This window comes from Sminthopsis crassicaudata, chromosome 3 (assembly GCF_048593235.1).
Source record: "Sminthopsis crassicaudata isolate SCR6 chromosome 3, ASM4859323v1, whole genome shotgun sequence".
Lineage (NCBI taxonomy): Eukaryota > Metazoa > Chordata > Mammalia > Dasyuromorphia > Dasyuridae > Sminthopsis > Sminthopsis crassicaudata.
Genome location: NC_133619.1, coordinates 146,857,885 through 146,882,853, shown reverse-complemented (window position 1 = coordinate 146,882,853; position 24,969 = coordinate 146,857,885). Strand labels below are relative to the sequence as shown.

The following is a 24,969-nucleotide window of genomic DNA, read 5'->3' as shown; positions in this document are numbered from 1 at the left end:
GCCATCAGTAGCTCCCCATTGCTTTCCAACTTGAGACAAATCCTTAGTCTAACATATACATTTTTCTATATTCTAATCACAATATTCCTTTCCATGTTTATTGTCTACTACTTTTCAACATATACTGTAGCTAGTAGCTCATACTCCCAATTACTTAAACATATTTCCTCATTTCTTACCTTTGTTCAAGCTTGTTATATGACCTCAACAAATATTTATTAAATGCTTGCTATGTGTAAGGCTATAATTCTAGTGAAGAAATCCCCAATATAATTTCCTTTCAGAAATTATTATGGTACTTTTAAGCAGTTAAGTAACATAATTGAGATTTAAAAACAAAATTACCAAATAGTCCCTGCATTTGAAGAGCTTATTTTCTACTATGTTATCATAACAATTATGATGAGATTTCATTTCAAAGGAAAAAAAAACATAATAGTAATGATGAAGTATAGATGGGAATAATTCAGAACCATAGAATCAGAGTAAGTGTATTGTAACAGACAATATATTATTGATCTTAAATTCAAATATGTTTTCACAAATAAAAAAAATTACCACATTTCTTCTTTTAGGTAAAACAAACAAATAAAAAAGTCATAAATTCAGAATGAGTTCCAAATAAGGTGTTATACTGGGTGATAAATTCATGCCTGGTAAAGATGCTACGGTGTCTCTCCTATCCTTTTTGTCCTCTGGCATACCTTATATATTTTAGTTTCTCAGAGAACTAGCTTGAAATAATTCAAAATTACAATTATTTCATACATAATTATGAATTAATTTCTCCCTCTACTGGTGGTTCCTAATGACCCCTTTACATATTTCTGGTACAGTTGCAATAGTCAAAAAAGGCATTGTTCAGTATTCTGCTAAGATACTATCATTTACAAAAGAACTCCTGATCTCTTGCTGCCCTGTTTTAGGTGAGATTAAAAGAATTTGTTTCTAAAGTGTAGACAGGAAACAAACATTATGGAGCTCTTTGAATGAAGGACTTTCCTTTATTTCAAATATGCAAATAGATTTCCACTATCCACGTATCTCAGGACAATATACTTATAATGGAATGTTTTTCTCATATATATCGGCTTTTTGGAAAAGAACTATGTGTTAGCTTCCCAAAGTTATAGGTTATTATTAGCATGTAAAAGTCTGCTTCAGTACTCAAATATGTCCCTTGTGTTAGGGACCATTCCTTTAAATGAGAATGTTAGCTTTCTTATTTTTATAACATTTTCCTCAACTCCAGGGATGACACCAAGGTTATAATTTAGAGTCAATGCACTTAACAAGCAAAGAAATCCCCAAGCCTCTGAAACCCTCAAGACTTTCCTTAAAATGTTTTGAATATTAAATACTTCAGTTGTAACAATTAATTTAGAGTAACTTCTTTTTTGAAAGGTCAAGTCATTGAATTTTATGAGATATAAAGCCACATAGGAAAAATGTAATTCTGTTTATCAAATTCCTAGAAATAAGAATTCCTAGAAGAATTTGTGTTGGAGTACAGAGAATAACATGATAATAGAATAGAGATGAATTGTGACAATAAAAAAAGGAAATTATATATTTTCATTTCTAGATATGACATTTTAATTTACTTTGCTTCATAGTATTTAAAACAACTGCCAATTTCTTAGTGTTTCTTCTGCTCTAAAATCAGATGAATTAAAATATTTTGAGTATACCCTAAAGTATTTTGGTAACTGCTAAGTGAAAATATAGTCAAACCATGCAACCCAAACCTATCTTTTGAATTATTTCACACTTTTCACAATTTTCATTCCATACTGCTGCTACCTATTGCCTCCAGGAACAAATGTAACATCCTTTGTTTGGCATTTTAAGTCGAATTACAATGTGGCCTACTCCTATCTTCCCAGTCATCTTATAGCTTATTCCCTCCTACATTAACGTTTCATAGAAGTAAAAAAAAAAAAAAAAAAAAAAAAAAAGTAGTTATATACACCTCCTCAATTGCTTTTTTGAAAGGAAATATCTTGATTTTTCCTACTTATTTTAGAACTCTTATATTTACAAAAAAGTAAACATTTCTTTATCAAGAGATAAGTACATCAATATTCTATGGAAGAAATAGAAATGACATGTTTCATATGGATGAGATGAAACTGGGGGGAAAGTGTGGGAAAACAACTAAGGGAAAAAAGTTCATGACAAATTTAATTTTATTTAATAAGAGAATTTAATTTAATTCAAGGCAATAGGATCCACTGTAGTTAATAAAAGTTAACATAATCAGACTTGTGCTTTAAGAAGATCACTTTAACAGTAGAAAATGGAAGGGTGAGAGACTTGAAGTAGAAAGATCAGGCAGAGGCTTTTGCAACGGTCCAAACATGAGGTGATCAGAGCCTATATGAGTTGATGAGTGGCAATCAAAGGAGAAAAGGGGGTATAAATGACATATTTTATCAAGGTAAAAACAGAATAGGCAACTTATTTGATAAGCAGCATAAGAGAGAAAGGAGTTAAAAATGACACCTTTATTATCAGCCTATGTTACTGGAATATCAGGGTACGCTCCACAGTAACAGAAAATGCTAGAAAGAGGGAAAGTTTATTTTTGGGGGAGGTGGGGAAAATTAGTTCAATTAGGGACATGTTGAATTTAAGATGGCTATTTAATCATTTTCAGTCATGTCCAACTTTGTTTCTCCATTTGGTGTATTCTTTGCAAGGATACTAGAATGGTTTGTCATTTTTTTCTCCAGTTCATTTTACAATGAGGAAACTGAGGCAAACATGGCTGAGTGACTTGCCTAGGGTCACACAGCTAGTATATGTCTGAGGACAGATTTGAACTCATAGAGAGGGGTTTTTCTGACTCCAGCCCTGACACTCTATCCACTATATCACATAGCTGAGTTTAAGATTAGGGCTAGACAAATCTCAGAATCATCTGTGTAGAAATGATTAATGAATATATTGGAGCTGATGAGATCACCAAGTGAAATAATATAGAATGCATTGGACATGGCTTTTGTGAACACCCTAGGTTAATAAACATGGCAGATCAAGATCAAGCAAAGACTGAGGAGTGGCCAAATATGTAAGAAAAGAATTGAAAGACAGCAGCATCGTCTAACTCTAGAAAGATAAGAGCACCAAGAAAAGGGTGATCAACAGTATCAAAGATAACACAGGTTAAGAAGGAAGAGGATTAAGAAAAGGCTATTAGATGTGGCCAACTTTGCCGGTTCCAGTTTGGCAGAGCTCTGTTTCAGTTGAATGATGACTGCAGAGATTTAAGAAGGGAATAAGAAGAAAGGAATCAGATTCATTGTAGACAGCCTTCTTGAGGAGGCTAGACAGAAAAGAAAGAAGAGATATAGGATAGTCAATAGCAAGTATAGTCACTTGACCTTTCCAGACTTCAATTATTTGAGAGAATTGGACTAGATCATTTATAAAGCTTGTTTCAGTCCATGCCTTCTATCAGTTTTTTATTCAAAGATTGCTCTACACTGGCTGCTTAAAGATCTAGGTTTTAATTACTCTTCATAAGTAAGAAAATGCCAGCATCTGGATTTGCTTTACAACCACATGCATTTATACTAACAAAGTATTTCTACTACTGTACTGCTTAAAAATGTTTATAAAATATGTACAGTTCAACTGAAATAAGTTGCACTCCAAACTTAGAGTAATGACAACAAATGTAGCCTGCCCTATACTGTTGGATGAGACCCAACTTTCTTTCTTCTTTTCATTTGAGTTGATGGTGCAGCTTCCCCATTCTGTCATCATTCCCAAAGAAATAGAACATATGATAATCATCAACAAAAGATATTGAACAAAGACAAAAAGAGAGGATGTGGGATAGTCTTCAACTCATAATAATTAATGAGGGTTTTTTTTTCCCTTTCTTCCCTAGGAATATAGGAATAAGTAAGCAGCATAGGGGATAAAATGCTCTTACTACCTGTGTGACCTTGGGTCAAGTCATTTAACTTTGTTTGCTTCAGTTTCCTTATCTGTACAATGAGCTGGAGAAAAAAAAAAGCAAATGACTCCAGTATCTTTGCCAAGAAAACTCCACATGAGGTTATAAAGCATCAGACAGAACTGAAAAACAATGTAAGAAGCCCATGAAGATAAAACCATACTTTGGAATTGACAGATCAAAATTTAAAATTGTCAAAAAAATGCCTTCAATCTTTGTTCCTCAATTTAAAACCAAAGGGCCAGGACTAGTATAATATGCTTATGCTGTCTTCTACTAGGAGAGAGTGAGAGAGACAGAGACAGAGAGAGACAGAGACAGAGAGAGACAGAGACAGAGAGAGACAGAGACAGAGACAGACAGAGACAGAGAAAAACAGAGAAAGAGAATGTTGTAGCAGGGTGTATGAACCAGACCAGGTCAGAAATGGAGAGGATCAAATTTTTTTTTTGTTCCTCAGCAGCAGGATAAGGTCAAGGAATGACTATTCCATTTCTAGCTTAGCCAAAATAGGAGACTAGATAATAAACTGATTAATAAGTAAAGAAAGGTGCTATCTAAATTTTATTATTCCATAGATTATTAATATTAGATATTATACAGATATATCCATAGATATACAGAAATGGAATAAAAAAATCCTCGGAAACTCTATTGATCATCCTCTTTTCCTTGATATTCTATACTTTTTAAATTTGGGGGATAGCACTCTCTCTTGGTTCTGAGTCTCCTGTCAGACTATTCCTTCTCTGTCTCCCTTGATGAATTCTCAGATCACACTCTCTACCCTTATTTATAGCTTATACCTTAAGTAACCTAATAGACGGCTGTCCTGAACCTTCTTTTCTTTTCCCTCTATAGTATCTCATTTGGTGATTTCATCAGATACCATGGATTTAATCACTATCTCTATGCTAATGATTGTTACATCTACTTTTCTTGCCCTCATTTCTCAGCTGAGCTTCAATTTTGAATCTTTGCTTTTTTGCTTTGTACTAGATGTCTAGCAGATGTTTTAAACCAAATATGTCCCAAACCAAATTCCATATCTTTCTCTCTGAATTTTCCTCAGTCCTTAATTTCCCACTTGATTATTATCAAGGATAGCATCCTTCAATTCTTCACTCTCTCTCACTTTTCCTATCCAAGACCTGTTGATTTCACTTTTGCAACATCTTTTGTTACAGTAGTCTTTTTGGTAGCCATATTACATTGTTGACTTAAAACGGGGCTTTCAATTGCTAAAATCCAAGTCTTTTCATATATATTACTGTCTAGCCATGTTTAATGTTCAAATACTTACAAAAGTAGTTTTGAATTTAAGTATATAACATTACATTTTCATTTAATAAACTTCACCTGATCTGTTCCAAGCTACAGAAACCTTTTAAAATCCATATCTGCTATTATTAGGTATCAGCGATCTCTCTCAGCACATAGCCAATTTTAAATTTGATAAAAATGCAATGTTTTCAGCTAAGTCATCGATAGAAATATTGAATAAAAATAGAACCTAGAACAAAGCTATAGGGAACTCCTTCCTATGTGATATATATCCATTAATCAATAATCTTTGCATATTATTATTCCATCAGGTATAAACCCCTTAAATTGATTATTACTTAATGTAAATTTCTGCATTTTGCCTATACAAACATTGTGAAAAACCTCATCATATGTCTTGTAGAAGTGAAGATATACCTATAGCATTGTTCTGGTCTATGAAAAAAAAAAGAATTATGATTAGTTTTATTCTTATTGAACCTGTGCCCAGTTGTTGCTGCTTTCCTTTTTAAATAATCAAAAAACTATCCATTTAATAATCTGGTCTAACATTTTGCTTAGAAATGAAGTTTAATTTAATGGTCTTTGGAATGTAGATTACATGATTGCCTCCTCTTTTAAAAATAAGGACAACATTTGCCTATATAACCTGTCTTCTGGCTCCTTCTCAATTTCTATGATTTTTCAAAGATTTGATCCAATGAACATATTTTGCAAGTTTTTTTCAATCCAGCATGTAAGTTGCCTTAATTATGAAATCTGAACTCATTTATAGCTTTTCACTGAGATTTTAGAGATCTGATCTGCTTTTGTTATCTGCAGTTCTTTTTATATGTTCCCATTTCCATATTTTATGTGCCTTTTGAACCTGAGATCATCAGAGAGCTCCTTGTGAAGCTACATATTTTTACATTTTTAATCTTTACTTCATCCAAAACATTAGCTATTTTTATGTTGCCAAAACACTCAATCACTTTTGAGTCAATTTTCCATAAAAATTCCTTAGTTCCCTTCATCATTTTATTGCCTGATAACTTTATTTCTACCACCACACCTATTCTCACAAAATATTTTTATGCATATTTTCTTTCCCTATAAAGTCATAAACTCTATATTATCTAAGCTGATTTAAACTACTCCCTTTCCTGTGAAATCTTGCTGAACTAATCTGAAAAAAATCTTCATAATTTCTCCCAACTTTACTGCTTAAGTCAGACACATAATATTACCTTCCACCATTACATAATAAAAATGGAGGCATTTTCTCCCTTTCCCATCATCACCATCCTACAGATTACATTCAATATAAATAATTTATGTAATATGATATGCAACGATAGTAAATATGATAGAATGGAAAGGGGACCAGCTTTGAAGTCAGAAATACTTGGGTTCATGTCTTTTCTATCTAGAAAAAAATTACTAGATAAGTTACTATGGGAAACTCACAGCCTCTGAGTACCCCAGAGGAAAGCTCCATCCTGGTACTTCATCATACAAATAAAATCACAGGTCTAGATTAAACAAGAAAAAAAACCTTATGAAATATGCTTATATGCTTGTTTAGTATTTATTATTCCTTTGATATAAAATTATAAGTTACTGAAAAGCAAAATCTTATCGATAATTTTCTTTATAGCATTTGGTGCAAACTCATACAAATGGGTATTTGATCCTTTTAAATAAAAAATTTCCCAGTTCTGTCAATATCACCACCATCCTCAAGAATTTTAAAACATTAGCATAATGCCATTTAAAAATTTTCTCTACTAAAAGGCTATTCTCTGCCATAAAGTAAAGTGAAAATGAAACTTTAGTTGTAACTAACTTATCTCTCCCTTACCCTTTTTTAAAAATCCAACACAAATAGAAAATTTTACATAGAAAAATTATAGTTACTGTATGTAATATGTAAAAGGACATTGTTTAAAATGGTACAAATTGTATATAAATGGGTAAAATCTCTACTTGGTGTTGCTACAGCTGCCCCTTCCTTTTCTTTCTCTTTTTTTTAAACCAATTTTCACAGTCTATAAAATCTTAGAAGGTACCAGATGTTTGGCGGAGGCTGTTCTACACGTCCCAGTTTTTAAAGTGAATGCAAGATTTATTATAGCTATATAAATGTAATTTCAGCCTTGACTTTTGTGTTTATGAACTAGGGGTAATCTGCGACTTGGCCTTTTGTCGAATAGAACAATTCTTATCAGGAGAGTTCAGGTGTCAATGCCAAACAATCTAAATAGCCACAGGATCTTCCTGAAACAACCACTTCTGCCCACAAAATGTTCCCAGTTAGTTCCTAAAAGCTCAGAGCAGTTTTATTTTAATGTAAACATTCACAAAAAAAAGCTCTTCTAACATTCAGATGACGTTCAGGAGCTAAGCTGGAATCTTTTGTGTATGGCTATACCCTGACACTTGGGATGTCTGCCTAAGCAGAGACTGGTAATGCAAAAAATTATTATTTCCCCCCCTTGTGCCTATTTTCTAATACTGAGAATAAGACTAAAAAGCACTCATGCATTCCTTCCAATCTTTCGTAGCTCAGCAGTGCTTCTGTGGAGGGTTGCCATTCGTTTTAATTCAGCAAGTAGAAGTTTGGTTGTGTTTAGTACTGAGGGAATTCCACATGTTATTAGAAAGCAGCTGACAGTTTCTGGCAGAGGCAACTTGAGGCTTTACAAGCCCTCAAAAATAAGAGGCTAAATTTCATCTTCAGCAAAGCTGTCAGCAGCTTTATAAAAGGAGAATTTTTTTCTTTTTTTCTTTCTTTCTTTTTTTTTCTTTTTTTTTAAATGAAGAGTTGCTCCTTTCTCCTTGTAATGTTTGATGAACAAGGGTTATTTGAGCACCCTCTCTGTAGAGAGCACTGTTCTAGGCCTACTGGCAGAAGCCTGAGGAAAACACCTTCTAAGGCTTGCCAGTAGAAATATGAATTTTTCTAGGATAAAATCCCAAGTTCATGCTGAGAAAAAAGTGTAGAATGCCAATGGAATGGAACACAGCTGGGCTTTAGAACACTGAAACATTTAAAACATTTCACTTTGTAAATGAATTATCTTTCTTCTGACAAGTTCAAGAAACTAGCTGAATTCTAAATGGTTCCAAATTAGCCTCAATTTATTCAGGGCATTGCAAAGAATATGAGGATGTTCTGTCAATTGGATCATTGATTTTATTGAACACATTACTGCCTGTCATTGTTAACATTCTGGATGAGCACATAATTTTTATAAATGTAAAGTATATAAACTGGAATATTACTATAGCAGACATAGTTGGCACGTGTGATAATCAGCAACAGGAGTAGGCCTGTTTGACTGAAGTATTCTGTGAGACAAAAAGGCAGGCCTGAAAATGGTGACATGCTGCAGGTGTTGACCAAAGGCTGGGCTATTATATATAATCAGTGTAGAATTACCAATTCACACTCTGATCTTTTCAACTGCACATTTTCCTTGTCATCCTTGACTATATCTGTGTAAAATGGGCTTGGCGGATTTGACTAATTTATGTAGTGAATTAATGAACTAGCACTTTACACCTGGAGGAGCGTGGCAAGAGTAAATCTTGCCATGATATAACAGTTCTGTGTTTGTGATCATCTCTCAAGGCTGCGGTAGAGCTTGAAAAATTGCAAGTTTCTGATCAGAAACATCTAGAGACTAACAAGAAAGAATAGGGAGGGGAAGAGAGGATGTGAAAATGCATTAAAGTAGGATTACGAATCTCAAAAAATGGCACACAGGAGAGAAACCTGATCACTTGCCTATACTATATGCTCATCATTTTTCTATAAAGCAAATATAGTATTTTCAAGATTTCATTATTGAGGCAAAAGACTAGGAAGGCATTTTATTTCTTGTAAAATATGCACCTAAGAAACAGTTAATGGAGAGATTAAGAACTTGAGACTGATGGTTAGTTAATCAAATCAGAGAAAAGCTCAATCATTGTGACATCAAGGTAAAAGAGCCCATTTCTTCATTCTTCCAGCAAATCTTTACCCAAGGCTATGTATTATCAACAACAAAACTGCCTGTACGATTCAGGGTTTTTCCCACTTCCAACAGCAAATTTGGGGGTAATTTGAGGAAAATCATGTCACTTGCTGGATCTCAGGTATGTCAATTGTAATGTAGGGATAAAATTACCTAATTCCAAAATAAATCAATGGAATTTAACTTGGTTAAAAGCAGATGTAAAGTAGGTTAATCAAAGAAAGAAGGTTTAAAAAAATGTTCTTCAGTTTTTTCTACTAATTAAACCATTCCACTTAAATCTGAGGGCTATAAGAAGAGGTGTGATAATAAATGTGTAACCACCCAGTGTTCTGGGGGGACACACACACACACACACACACACACACACCCCTAGAGAACATAGAGAATAACCATTCACTTATCTCTGAAAGGCTTTAAGACTGTGAGGAAGGTATGTGAGTGGTACCATCACTGCCCATTCTTTTTCATTGATATTCTCATACTTGTACAAGCCCCTAAGCACACGTTGCTATGAAAACCTGGGTAAATTTTAGTCACGATTTCAGGGTGAGAAATGAACGATGAGGAAATGAGGAAAAAAAGAATATTGAATAAATTTTTAAAATCATACCTTTTGCTTTGTCCAAATAATTTCTGTGATTTGAGTGGGAGGTGATTGCCATTTGAATTCAAGCATTTTAAAGCTCTCATTTTTCAGAACTCAAAATTATTTCCTCTAGCATTCCTAGATACAGAAGTGTGGTAATCAATAGGTAACACATAGTACTAAATGACTGTCAGGCAAGCTTCTCTAGTCATTTCTGGGGCATTTTTCCCCCCCTCTGAATGCTAAGTCATATAAAATTTTCCCTCTTCTATCTGAATCTTGGAAATATTTCTTCAGAGCACCTCCATTTAGCTGATTTAACTCACATTGAATCACATGCATTTTGGTGTAGAGGTTTGCATAAATGATGAAGGACATTAATGGCTAAAATATGCCACTATTATTTGTACCACTCCACTTGTCACCATGTAATTGCAATAAATGCAATTGGAAGTACTTTTATTTGAAGGCCATTTGACAGAAGGGAAGAAAACACATTTACTCTTTCAAGGCCCTGTGCATTTTGCTAGAAGTCTGCCTATAAAATTTGTCCTTTTATCCTTGGATGGCTGTTTGGGAAATATCTTTTGGCAGCACATCTCACTAAATGATTTCTGTGACTCAAGGAAAGGCTGTGATTCACAATCCTTCCTCCTTCTTCCTGTCCTCCCCCTTTCCATCACACAGTCTGTCTGTCTGTCTCTCTCTCTCTCTCTCTCTCTCTCTCTCTCTCTCTCTCTCTCTCTCTCTCTCTCTCTCTCTCTCTCACACACACACACACACACTTTTACTTCTACCTTTCAGAGATTCTAAAAATATTTTATGCAAGTATTCTATGTTCCCTTCAACAAATTAAAGAAAGACACTTTTCATGTTTTAGTTAATATATGGAGCCCTTTTCATCATCTAAGTTTATGGAATATGAAGTAGCTTATTTTCTCTACAGTATGCCTTTTCTAATACCCATGACCATCCTAAGGTATAAAAAAGAGAGATACACACATTACTGTAGGTGACATTTCTATGAGCTGAAGAAAAAAAGATTCTTTTTTTTTTTTTTCTCAATATATCCTCTCCTCACATAAGTCCACTGGACTCAACAAGAATATTTTCACAGCCTTCATAAACATATCAACTAATTCAATACAGTAAAATCTTTATGTGATAAACAAGAACTTTCACAAGGAAGAATAGTAATCCTTTTAAACGCTGGAAAGTTAGTGTGATAGGAAATTAAGAAAGAAAAAAAAAGCTATTATTCCATTAAGCCTTTCTCTCCTAGGTCACCAAAAATGAGTTATTGAACACTTGCTGTTATCACTTCTGTTCCATGTGCCATTTAAATGCTTCTTACCTATAAACAGGTTCCATTCTGTGTCTAGATCAGCCTGATTTGCCAAGCATCCCTTCATTACATTGAGGCAGTAGTTGTTACAAGGTTTCACAGTGGGAAGTCCTCGACAATATGGGCAGTACAGCATCTTCATTAGTGCTCGGATGCACCCTGGGGTTGGACTGACCTGTGGATTTATTGGGGATAGGAAGAGGGTAAAAAAGATGGGGAGGAAGAAAAAAAGAAGCAAGTCAATTCCTTTGCATAAACTTCAAGCAGAAATACTTAAGGGTCAACTAAACTGTGAGGATCTTAACTCTTAATAGCGGCTTCTCATGCTACAAGTCTATTCCAGTTAATTACCTCATTTTGGCGAAATAATTGCTAATTTTCATCATATGTAGCTGTCAACTATTCAGTCTATATGTCAGTATAATTTAATATTATAGGCACAGGTAAAGACTAACAGAAATAGAATCCAAAATAAGGTAATATAAATGAAAGGTGTTTACACAATTTACACACACACACAATGTACAAATACAAAATATAAAATTAAAAATAAAAATAGTTGAAGACCTTTGTTCAGACATTTAATTTGCATATTTTGTATTTTTAACATCTGAAGATATTTGCCTTGGAGAAGGGGTGTGTGTGTGTGTGTGTGGAGCAATTTTCAAATATTTTAAACATGGTCATATAGATTAGAGTTTACACTTATTTTATTTGGTTCCAGAGGATAGGCTAGAAAAAGACTTATAACTAGGTGGTGCAGTGGATAGAGTGCCATTCCTAGAGTCAGGAAAACTTATCTTTCTGGATTCAAAACTGACATCAGATACTTGCTACCTGTGTGATCCTAGGCAAGTTACTTAACTCTTATTTGCTTCAGTTTCCTCATCTGGCAACAATGATTTATTGAGGGGAAGTAGGGAAGATTCTGTTTCAGTTACATTTTTATATTTAAGAGATTCTGTTGAAGTTTACTTTCCTGGAATTGAAAGAGTTTTTTGTTTTTTGTTTTTTTTGAAAGAGTTCTTAATGTAAGAGGTAGATTAATTATACTTCCTTTAGTACAAGAATGTCCTCCACACAGCTTTTTTTTTTTAACCTGGTTCCCCTATCTTTTCTATGTTGGAAGTTCAGCAAGCATGTTCAGGTGTGAAATCTCTACTCATCCACATAGGAGCTTTGATCTGTTATGTTTCTGACCTGTGCAGCTTGCTCCTATTGACTTGCCATTGTGCCTGTGGGTGCATATACCTGATTGCCTTTCTCAAATACAGTTCAGAACTCACAAGCTCCAGTGATCCCCAGTCCCAGCCATCCCAGGGGCAGGGATTATAGGCATGCACCACCATGCATAGCTGGAATAGATATGTTTTAACAGGACAGCTAGCAACTTGTGAGGCATATCACCCAAAATAAGACAGCTGGATCAAATGAACACTGGATTTGCAGTTAACATATCCAAGTCTCTTCAAGCTAAGCCACTTACAATGATGTGTTGGACAGTTTGTTAAAGTTCCTTAAGCCTCATTCAAATCTTGATGTTCAAATTTGGGATATTAATATTTACCACACACGGTTAAGTTATTTCTATTCCTTGACTTCATTTTCTCTCCTCTAATTCACTTCTCAAACGCTTGCAGGAAGATTTCCAGTCACATCACTCGTGTCAAACTGCTCTCCTCAAAGGTACCAATGATCTTTAATTGCATAATTCAGTCTCCTTTTCTGAATTTTCATCTTTCTTGACTTCTCTCCAACATTTGATACTTTGGACCACTCTCTTATTGATGCATTTTTTTTAAATCTCCTTTTTTCTGATCCTTTAACTGATTCTTTGCATTTCTTTTTTCTATTTTATTTCATGTTTCATCCCTAAATTGAGGATGTATTTGAAAACTTTGTCTTCTCTTTTCTCATTCTCCTATTAGCCTCAGTTCAGTCACTATCTCTATGCAAACATCAAGATCTATATAAAAAGTCCTGGTCTCTCTCCTGTACTCTACTATTATATAACCAGTTGCTTATTGGACTCTTTAAAATATATATCCCTTTCTTACATGAACTGATGCTAAGTGAAGTTAGTAGAACCAAGAGAACATTGAACACAGGAACAACAAGAGTATGTGATGATCAACTGATTACCTTGGCTCTTTTTCAACAATGAGGTGATTTAGGGCAATTCCAATAGTCTTGTGGTGGAGAGAGCCATCCACATGCAGAGAGAGAACCATGGGGATTGAATGTGTATCACTCATCCCATAGTATTTTCTTCTTTTGTTGTTGTTATTGTTCACATTTTTTTCTTTCTAATTTTTCTACTTTTGATCTGATATTTTTTTGTATAGTGTGACAAATATAGAAATATATTTAAAAGAATTTCACATGTTTAATGTATATTGGATTACATGCTCTGTAGAAGAGAGTGAGATGGGGAGGATGGGAGAAAAATTTGGAACACGAGGGTGAATGCTGAAAACTATTTTTGCATTATTTTGAAAAATTAAAAGCTATTATTAAAACATATATGTCCCTTTAGTCTTTCAAACCCACTAGAGAAAAAAATAAAAACAAAATTTTATTATCTTTCTTTTTTAAAACAAGTACCTCTTCTCACCTTTCCTGTTATTTGTCAAGTGTATCACCATACATCCAATCACACAACTATTCTCAACTCTTCAGTCTCATTCCTTCATAATATCTTCTGCAGCCATTCTATCCTTCTATCCATTCATATTTATATCCTCATACAGCTTGCAACATTATATCCCTGAAGCATTGGCCACTTCCCCACTCAACAAGCTCCAGGTTACCTAATGCTGCATAGAGCAATTAAAAACTCTTCTGGCATTTTAAAAAGCCATTTACCATCTGGTTCCATCTTAACTTTAAAGACTTATTACATATTACTCACCTTCATGAGCTCTACAGAACAGCCAAACTGGTTATCTTGTTTTTCTTGACACAAATGTCCCATTTCCATACTTTTCCACCAACTGTTCCCCAAGACGGGAATGCACTCATAGTTTCTCACTCCCCTTTCTTAGAATCCCTTATATTCTTTAAAAGTTCAGCTTATGTGTGACTTCCCATTGTAGTTCTTTACTCATCACTTTTGCAATTTCTACCCTTCCTTCTATCAAATTACCTTGTAGATGTGCTGCATATATGAATATGTTGTATAGACATATGCATATATTATGGCTTCTAATTAAAGCATGAGCAGTTTGATGGCAGGGTCTATTTAATTTTGTCTTTTTAAAGTACTTAGAACATTGCTTGGAACATAATAAGAAGACATTAAATAAATGCTTAATCCTTTCACTTCTATCCTTCTTTTAATGGTCAGGTCTAGCATAATACCTGGTACATAGCGGGTTTATGTCAAATATTAATTGGAGTTTAATATATTCAGGTTTTTTATAACTAAAAATAGTTTATTACATATGTTACTATAATCTTTATTTTTTGTTTTGTTTTGGTCTGGATCTACTTGGGAATTCTTTCAACCACTTCAGGTCAGCAACTCATGTGTAATTTATAGCCTCATTCAGTTGCTTGAAGGTGCTGAAGGTAAAATAATTTGCCCAGGGTTATACAAGCAATATTTATAAATGGTAAGACTTGCATGAAGATCCTCTTGACTTCAGCCCTGGCCCTTTGTTGACTACTACGCTAGTGCTCACTATTATCATTATTATTATGACATTTCTTTTGATTCTTGTGGCTTCATTATTTATTGACAATGATGGTGCAGAATTGTAAGTGTGAAATAAAAACAGTGTTGAAGGCAATGAGGAGATAAGTCCTTATATCAGCTCAGGTGTTAATGAACTTGTTATGAAGGGATGAACTCAGGGAATGAGAACAGAGGCATTCTCAGAGCTAATCAAGTCTACCTCATGGAAAAACTGTAGAGTACATTTAATATCTTAATTTTAATTCAAAGGGAAAGCGGTCACTTTAAGCAATGTGAAACCTGGAGCTAAGATAATAGTTAATTCTCACTTGAAGAATCTAATATTTTATTCTAATTGGGAAGAATGCTATAAGACAATGTCATTTTCATTTGCTTTCTTTTATTTTGGTATTTCATTTAAGTAAACACACTTTGCTGTACCCTTGGCCTAGATTAGAGAATAAACATGGGAATGACATTATTTAGATGATTTCACAAAGTAAGAATGTCAATTGTTCCCAGATTTGTCCACCTTCCAAAGAACACAACACCAAAATCTATTACTGTGTTACCAGTACACAAAAGAAATTTACAATGACAAGAGGAGACAACAGACTTGACTTTTCCTACCATTTGTTAAACAAAGGTACGATCAAGCAAATGATAATAAATAGTTCATAAGACAAATTTTTTTATATCCAATCATATATAAATAACTTCTGATTTTAAAAAACAACTCAGTTGTGTAATCTTGAAAATCTGACAGAAAATATGCAATAGCAACTTTAGACAACTTTACCTTCACCCTGTTCTAACAGAGTCTTGGTTCATTATTTCAGAAAATGAAGAATTTTCTGGTATTTTTAATGATACTTGAAATTATCCTTTCTGCCTCTCCTATTTCTTGGTAATTTCAGTTTCTGAATTCTATTGAGGGTAAATATTTGTATTTTTTAACATTTAAATAGTAGCAGAAAATAAACCTTTTAAGTAGTACATGTCAAATAAGGAAGACATGATATAGTCCATCCAAATACATAAAAAAGTAATTTAGCCTTTATAATGATTGAATCATAACTTTCAACAAACTTGATATAAATGTCTGTTGAGTAAAATTCTTTAACAAAAATTCTGGAGGTCATGGTGATTTTTGCTTTGTGGACATAATCTGCTATGTAACATTCTATCATCTGCCAATTCTACCACAAATCCCTGAAATGTATATGAGTAGAAAAAAATCTGTGATATTACCTCCATATTTCAGGCCCTTATAACCTTCATCATTGAAAAATCTCCTAACTGATATTTCTGCTTCTAGTTTCTTTACTCTCCAATGACACAATTGCTAAATAGTTTTCCTAAGGCACAAGCCTGATCAGGTAGATCTCATGCTCAAGAACTTTTGATGACTCTCCTAAATATGTATATTAAGAATTTTTAAGTCTTGACTTGACATTTGAAGCTTTCTACAATCTTGTTTGAACCTATTTTTGTAGCTCTCTCCTTTTTAAGATTAAAATAATTACATATTTCTCAATAGCAGAATATCCTTTCTTGTGGAAATGGTTTTAGTCTTTGTATTTTCATCTCTAGTGCCTCACACATAGTAGGGGCTTAATAAATACACACCAATTGCTTGAATGTTCACGTTAGTCATATTATATCTCTTCACAAACTTTCTGCTCAAACCAAACTGTACTACTAGACATTTCTCAGTTTTGACCTGTGATCTCCCATCTTCATGAATTAATGCAAACATATTACATGTCCAGAATCCCTTGCCTCCTCATTTCCACTTGTCAAAATCTCTCTCTTTTTGTAAGGGCTTTTCTTTTAAATAGCTTTGTGGCTGAAACTGATAACTCCTTTCTCATATTTTCTTAGAGTACTTTTTTCTGGCTCTTTCCTTTTTTCTGTACATTGTTTTATATTTGTCTATGTGTATGCCTTATCATTCTGCCTTTGCTTCTACTTTAAGATTCCTCAAGAACAAAGAGGACAATGTTTTTCATTGTTGTATTCTCAGAACATAGCATACTGTCTTACACATAACAGATGCTAAATAATTATTAGATTGAATTTTAAATTCATAGATTTAGAGCTGGAAGGGGCCTTAAAGTCCACCTAAAATGGGGAAACATAAGATAAATTAAATACATTTCTCATAGTTATATAACTAGTAAGTATCTGAAGCAGTATTTGAACCCATGGTTTCCTTACATCAAATGTTCTGTTTAGCTGCTTAAGTGAGGAGCGATGAAAAAGTACTCAGAAATTTTTGGATTTTTGTAGATTTTTTTCTTTAGATATTTATCATTGATTGTGGCCATGTATGCATGCCTGGTTGAATTTCTTCATGCTGCTCTTATTATAGCATTGAAAAATGCCTCTAGCTCAAGATCAACCCAATTCCCACCCCCACTGACATTCAGATTTCTTCCTATGGCCCCATTTGGTTTCTGTGGTTTCTACTCTGAATATTCAGTGTCTTCTGAGGTGATACTGGAAGTACCAGTGGGTTATGTGAATCTGAAAGTGTCAAATTATTTTAGACAGCCAATTTTAAACTCTCCACTGTCTCCCCCTCATATCTCACATTGTGATATGGATATTGACAACTGAATGATAAACAGACCCCGAATCAAATGGCTTACTGGCAACTCCCAGTTTAAAGTGAAAGAAACAGTGACAATCAGTGAAATAAGCTTCTCACTCTTCTACATCTTAGAATCTTACAATTGGTAGATGGCTTAAAATGTTTTCTTATGGGCTTTTAGGTACTTTTCCAGTTCACTTTCTTTGTGCTATTAGGATATGTACAATCTTTTCATTCTGACATTTCAGAAGAGCCTCCTCGTTCAAACCAGCAAACTAATGGAAAAAATTGGACAATACCTCTTAATTCAAGAGAACGAAATTGCTGAAGGTTGAGTTAAACGTGGCTTGTAGAGTGCTTTTGATACTTAAATCTATTTCTAGTCAAGAGAAGCATAGATATCATGGGCAGAGGATGAAGAGGTGGCAGATGCAGTCAGATTCAAGTTGAAGTGGGCTGGTTCACAATCTCTATTTATAGAGACATTTATATTTATATAAACTAAACATGGTAATGGGGGATACTGGATCAAGCACTAGGCCTGGAGTCTGGAAGAACTGAGTTCAAATCCAGCCTCAGATACTTACTAATTGAATGACCTTAGGCAGATCAGTTTCCTCATCTATAAAATAAGCTGGAGAAGGAAATAGAAAACCATTCTAGTATATTTGCCAAGAAAACTCCAAATGGAGTAATGAAGAGTCAGACAACTGAAGCACCTGAACAATAATACCTGTGCATATATGTATACATGCATATATGTGCATTTAGAAATAATTTAGAAAATATATAATATTGAACAATGCACACAACTGAACCTACATATATACATATATGTATATATATATATATAGATCACAGAAACATATACATTCATATGCATGCATATACACATATACAGGTGTATATATAAATAAATATAATAAATATATATTCTCATACTTATATACATTCTTCTCACTTTAAACTGAAGCTCTACATAAATAATGGCTTAAAGGTCAGGGAGTTTTGAATAATGATCACAGAAAACAAAACAAAACATTTTATTGTTTTAATTGGAAAAAAAGGTTTGGTTTTTTTTAATGTATATTATATCTGCCTTGCTATTTGGTATGAATTCCCATCAAATAGTATTAAAAACTGGTGTCCTAGACTCACTGAATCCTAAGTATCTTATATGTGGAGTAACAATCTCTGGGATATGTAAACCTTAAAAAAGTCCTTTTGAAATAGTAGGTAAGCACTATTTATGAGAAGAAAAAATAGATATGGGCCAGGAAGTATAATTTGTTAGAAGCCAGAATAAATCCTCAGTATTTACACTCCTTATCTATTATTATTTGTATATTTATAGGATAATAGATATAGAGCTGAAAGGGATCTTAGATCATTTTGGCTAGTACATATTTTATAGATGAGGAAACTTAGGCCCAGAAAAGTTAAATGAATTATCTAAGATCACTTAGTGGCAGAGGCAAACTCTGAAATTGAGTCCTGCACATTTTTCTTAGCAGCTTGATATTTTTTGTAAAAGTAAATTACACAAAGACCATAGAAAAGATATAATTTTAAAAATTAAAGATACTATTAACAAAATTTACTGAAAAAATTCAACAATGTACAATTCTTAATTTATGCAGAGCCATAAAAGTCAGTGTATATCTCCTTTCTTTCCTCTTTTTCTTTTTCCTATCTTGCTTCCTGATTGTTTACACATTTTGCAATTATTTTGAATAGTTTCCCTTTATATTATCACTTCCTGAATTTTGTGGTTCAAATATAGACATGTCAATTTTTGTTGGTTTATTTTATAGCCTACATGTAACTTGAAGCTATTTATTTCCTCAATTAGTTTCTATGCTGATTCCTTAGAATTTTCTAAATAAACATGTCAACAGCAAACATGGATAATTTTCTCTCCTTTGTCTATTTTTGTATATTTGATTTCTTTGTCTTGTCATATTGATATTGCTAACATTTTAGAACTATATTATATAATAATAAGAAAAGATGACATTGTTGACTCATTTCTATTTTAATTATGAAATAGTATTTCTCCATTAATATAATGCTAGTTTTTAGTTTTAAATACTTTTATCATAATAAAAATTTTTCTTTTTCCCATTTTTGTGTATATATTACTATTGTGCATAAATGGGTTTTGTAGTCTATGAAAGGATTTTTTTGGGGTATCTCGATAGAAGCATATTGTTTTGGGTTTTAAAAAATGATTAGTTATGTAATTCTTTTCTTAATATGGAATCATTGGTGCATTCCCTGAAATAAATCTAATTAGGGCAGTTTTTTATTGTTTGTTTGTTTGTTTGTTTGTTTTAATATAGCAGACTATAACTTCTCAGATGAAGTTCCTAGATCCAAATATAGAATCAAAAGAATAAACTAAGTGTAAGTTAGGCCACTTGACACCCCTACCTTAATCAATCAATACATCACCAGACATAATTCAATTTTTAAAAAGTGTAAACAAGATTATTGGCCATACTGTGATCCTTTTATCACTTTATCAGGCGTGAACTTCTCTTTAATTGGATAAAGAAGGAAAACAACTGATTTGACTAGCCAAACAAGCTAACTTTGTTCCTGGAAAACTTCACATAGCAGGACAAATTTCAGTAACTATGCAGTAAAGTTTAGTCCAGAGGAGGATTTTAGTTTAGAGGATTCTGGGTCCTGGAGAGAAAGGCAACCTTTTTTGGGGGTAGAGAGTCTTTCTGTCCTCCCCTGTCCCACCTGTTTCCCTTCTTTCCTTTTCTTCCCCATCTCACTGACTGTATCTTTGGAGTCATTAGACCAATACCACAAAATACTTATGGGGGACACATAGACATAGTCACAGACTAATATAAAATGACATTCATCTGACAAAGGAAGCAGTTTTAGTGAATATGACTCCTTATTTCAGAGAAGAATGCTGGCTACCCAATGTAAGAAAGGGTATCCACTTGAATAGGATAATAGTGAGGGACACTTGGAAAGAGCACATATGACTAAAAGGAAAACTCATAACTCTTGGTATCCAGTAACCAGTAACAAGTAGAACCTATTTCCTTCCTCCCAGACTCTGGGAGAATACCTGTAATAATGCTTCTTAGCACCTCATTTTAATAAATAAAAGCTAATTGACTTATTGAAAGCACAGTGGTAGGGGCTCATGGATGTTATAGCACTTAAAACCTTGATCTTCAGGATTATTCGTAGAATCCTGAGAATTACAAATTACTCACCTCTGGGGACAAAGCTTGCCAGTTTGAATGCAAATCAAGAGGGTAACATCAGAGGGAGGTCAGAGGGAGGTCTATTAGGTAACTATATATATATATATATATATATATGTGTATATATATATATATATATATATATATATAACCACAGAATTATTTGTCCAGATGACATTTTTTAGGAATGTATCCGTCCCCTTCTTTCATTCCTGTTGTCTACCATTGCTTGCAGTTAGTTGTCTGTCAGGGAACAAGATTAAATTAAAAGGCAAAGTAATTATTGGACTTTTTTCTATCTCTTTAGGGAATTAATGAAAGTTTGCACTGTTTGGGTTTGACTAGATTTCTGATTTATGAATGTAGGATTTTTTTTTAAACAAAACTAACTTCTTTGCAATCTAAAGTGCTAGAGAATTGTCTTTCTAATGCATGGGAAGAGGAAGAATGAAAGGCTAAGTGACTTATTCAGGGTCATACATCCAGCATGTGAAAGAATCAGGACTGAAATTCTGATATTCCTGACTTAGAAGTCAACTCACTATATCTTGAATTTGAATGAAAATGTTAAAACATATTTTCCCTAAATGGTTGTTTCTCATCAAAGCTTTTGCTAGCATAATTTTATGCAATTTAAAAAAAATATAGTGATCTAAATGCCCAACAAAAGGTGAGAAATTAAATGTTAAAATAACCATTAAGATGGACTAGTATGAAGAATGTAAAGAAATCTGGAAAAAACTTTATAAAATAATGCAAAATGAAAAGAGAAAAAGCATAAGAGCTGAGTACACACTAAGAAAATCAAATAAGAATGAATAGGTTAATAAAGGATACTAATGGAAGCTTAGAGTGACTGAAAAATATGCTTTATACTTAGAAGGTAATTAACTTAAATGCAAGTAATTATGAAACAAGATTAATTGACTAGGTTGATATTTAATGTTGTTTTTGATAAAGCTTTTAATAAAAATGTTTTTGTAAAAATTACCTGAGAAACTTCTGAAAATATTACCAAATATTTTGGACTAAGTAAATAGACTAAAATTATTTGGCAAGAAATATTAGGAAATTATTGTGGGCTTCTTTAGGGTGGAGATTATCTTTTGCATCTTATGTGTCCTTAGTGTCTGGCACATAGTAGGTACTTAATAGATGTTTATTGATTGAAATGGGAAAAAAAGGGGATAGACAATAATGTATTACTATTTCTTTGTGGTTACCAAAATAGAAGTCAAGTTATTCTATAAGGCATTAAATAAGCACAAAACATAAGTAAATCTACATATACATGGAGCAGATATTTATAAGCCATCTAAACTACCAGAAAGCTCATATAGCCACCATTTTCTTTTCCACTCCACTTGATGAGAAAGCCAAATAAATAAATTGATGTCAGTGATTTATTTTAGAGTATGTCATTGGTCCAATAAAAGTATACTTTCCCTCATATCTAGAATATAATATATAATCTAATCAGCATGTTATGGTTGTAAAACTGCTGAATTTCAGGTCAAAGATTTATGGTATGAAGCCTGATATGACCCCAGTCAATTTGCTTAATCTCACTAAGTCTCAGTCATCTGTATATGAGGGAAGCTGGACTAGACCTCTGAGATCACTTCCAGATTGAAATCTTTAATAATTGATATTTAAAATTATGACAATCCTAAATTGTGATAAATATGGGAACTCTTCCATGTCTGCCCCTCTGCCCCAATCTTTCCCTTGGAAATGATATCCCAAGAAGATACTGCTGAACAACTGGGAAGGGTACAGCTTTTTCCATTTAAAGTCTCCACCATGGTTAAGAATGAAAACAGCCTAATCTGATTTGAAGAATTCCCCCAAATTGTGGGAATTTAGGAGAGAAAAAGTAATGAGAAACTGAATCGCTCTGCTAGCCTCTGAACAAATAAGGAGTGCTACACTGAATAGCAGAAGGAACTATCTGGTGACTGAGAAGGTACAAGACGCTAATAATTGGAGGGTACTGTATCTAAACTTGGGCTGAAAGGCTGAAACTCTCTTATTCCCACCTGCAGCTGCCTTCTCTAGATTAAACTTCCAGCTATCTAGCCCGGGGGCCTTGGAGTTGTGAAACTTTTCTGTTGTGGAACTACAGTCTTGAGATTGATTTGTTTTGCTTGGTTATTGAGTGAAAACTCACCTGATCCACTAGCTGGACCCAGATCAGGCCATATTTCACATATCATCATGTCATCTCATCTCAGGCCATCTTGATATCTTGCTGTCCACATACATCTCCTTCTACCTCCACTTACTGCTCTAGGTACAGTAATCAAATCAATATCACTATTGCTTCTTGAAAGGGAATAATAATCATCTCCTCTATGAATCAATGAACTATTCTAGTGAATCCTCTGGCATTCTATGGCCCTCAGTCCCCTATTTGTGATTTTTCTCCTCTATGGAAGAGTAAACTTTTTGAAAGCAAAGAGTTTTTGCTTTTGTATGTAGGAATCCCTCATCTTAGCACTGTGCATGACACATGTGCTCCCCAGGCAAGCTTTTGTGAGAACAGAGAGTTTGGCAAGGATAGAAACAAAGGGAAATTGCCTTCATCAGAAAAGAGGTCTGAGTATATCACTATGGATTCCACCACACAAGGAAAACTCTAGAGACCTTTCCTTCTGCTGTGGGAAATTCTGTGCTGTGTGTGAGAGAAAGATTTGCTTCTGAAGAGTCTGGACATGCTTGACAGAAATTTTTGATGATGCCTGCTGGGAATTGTACAGAACTGAAGAAGGGGGACATATTGAAAAGCTATGCCTGATGCTACCTGCCAGGAGCTAGGCAGAACTTTAAGGGAAATCATGATGAGTTTCTATCTAATATCAAGGTAGCTGCAGAGGAAATCTGAGAGGTGGGGAATGATAAGTGTGGAATGTTGCTAATGGGGTCAGACACTGTTGATTTATGGGTGATTGATTTTTAAAATCTTTGTTTTCTGATTTTTGTTGTCAAAATAAAGGGCTCACTGGCTGGGGGAAAGAAGAAAGATTATAAAAAAAAGACAAAAGTAGAAAATATGAAAAAGATATGAATATTTTGGGTGGTTTTCATCCTCATTTTGGGAAGCAAAGCTTTTTATTTTAGAAACAAGAATAGATTTTTACTAATCAATCAACTTTCATTTCAGATTTTACATTAATAATTAAATTCAGATGGCAACTAGTAATTTTTTAAATAATGTATAGTAGTATAACTCACTACTTCTTAGTGTTTGTTTATCTCTTAAAGAAACAAACACTTAAGAACACATGTGAGTTTTATAGAACCTTTAGGGTTGGAGATTATATTTTTCAGTCATTATATCCAATCTAAGCAAGGGAATAGTTCAATTAATATAATGTAAATAATGCAAAAGTCTCACATGACATGCCTGTTGGGAATGGTATTTTTTATAATTAAAAGGCTGAATTTTCAAGTTCCTATTGAAAGATGATCTTTCAATTGTATCAAATTTTGCTTAGTTGTGGTCTTATGGGCTAAATTCCTGAGACTCTGAACACTGTCTGTGCTTTGCAGATCTGAACTCTTCTGTGATTTTAAAAAGAGAAAGGTATTACAAAGCATTAGCTCTCCTCTACTGGCACATTTTACTCCCTCATAAGACAGTGCTCAGAAATAAGATAGGTAAAAATTAGAAGTCACAAATGATTCTCTAAAAGAAAATTCTGTCTTATATGAATGCTGAATGTGCATGGTCCAGTGGTGATAACAGCATCAACCCATTTTTTATTTAATTTGTGCATTAGCTCAGAACCTCATCAGAAAGGCAATATCCTTATCAAGAAGCATTATACTTTTCAAGCAATAAAAGGATGACTGAACTTGCTGGCTCTGGTGGAAAAGAAAGAGACCCAAATCATTTACCTAAAAATAATTGTAGAATTCTTAAAGCTTGGTTTTAAATATCATTAATGCTGGGGGGAAATGTGGAGTCAAACCAGAATGTTCAAAAGAAAGGCTGGACAGCATGATCTATGTCAGTACAAACTGCTGGCTTTTAGCAAATTCTGTCATGGACTCAATGTTAGCTAAACTTACCTTATATATTTAATTTCTTTCCTTAAACTATAAAGTTGTCAGAAAAGAGTAGTAAATGTGGAATATTATTCACTTGACAAATATCACTTAAATAAATTACATGTATGTATATTTGAAAATAGGTATTTTTCAACCATTAGAATGGAATTGTTCTTTCAACTAGTTAAGTATATATTTCAGATAGTCTTAAAATGTTTA

General features: G+C 33.5%; 1 protein-coding gene across 1 annotated transcript in view; it reads right to left on the bottom strand.

Moving 5' to 3' along the window:
• The window catches only part of GPC6 (glypican 6), a 1,235,068-nt gene that overhangs the window by 402,021 nt on the left and 808,078 nt on the right, over positions 1 to 24,969 (bottom strand). The window contains exon 4 of the mRNA XM_074299354.1: positions 11,199 to 11,364. Within this exon, the coding sequence (XP_074155455.1) occupies positions 11,199 to 11,364 (166 nt within the window). The remainder of the gene's footprint in view (positions 1 to 11,198; positions 11,365 to 24,969) is intronic.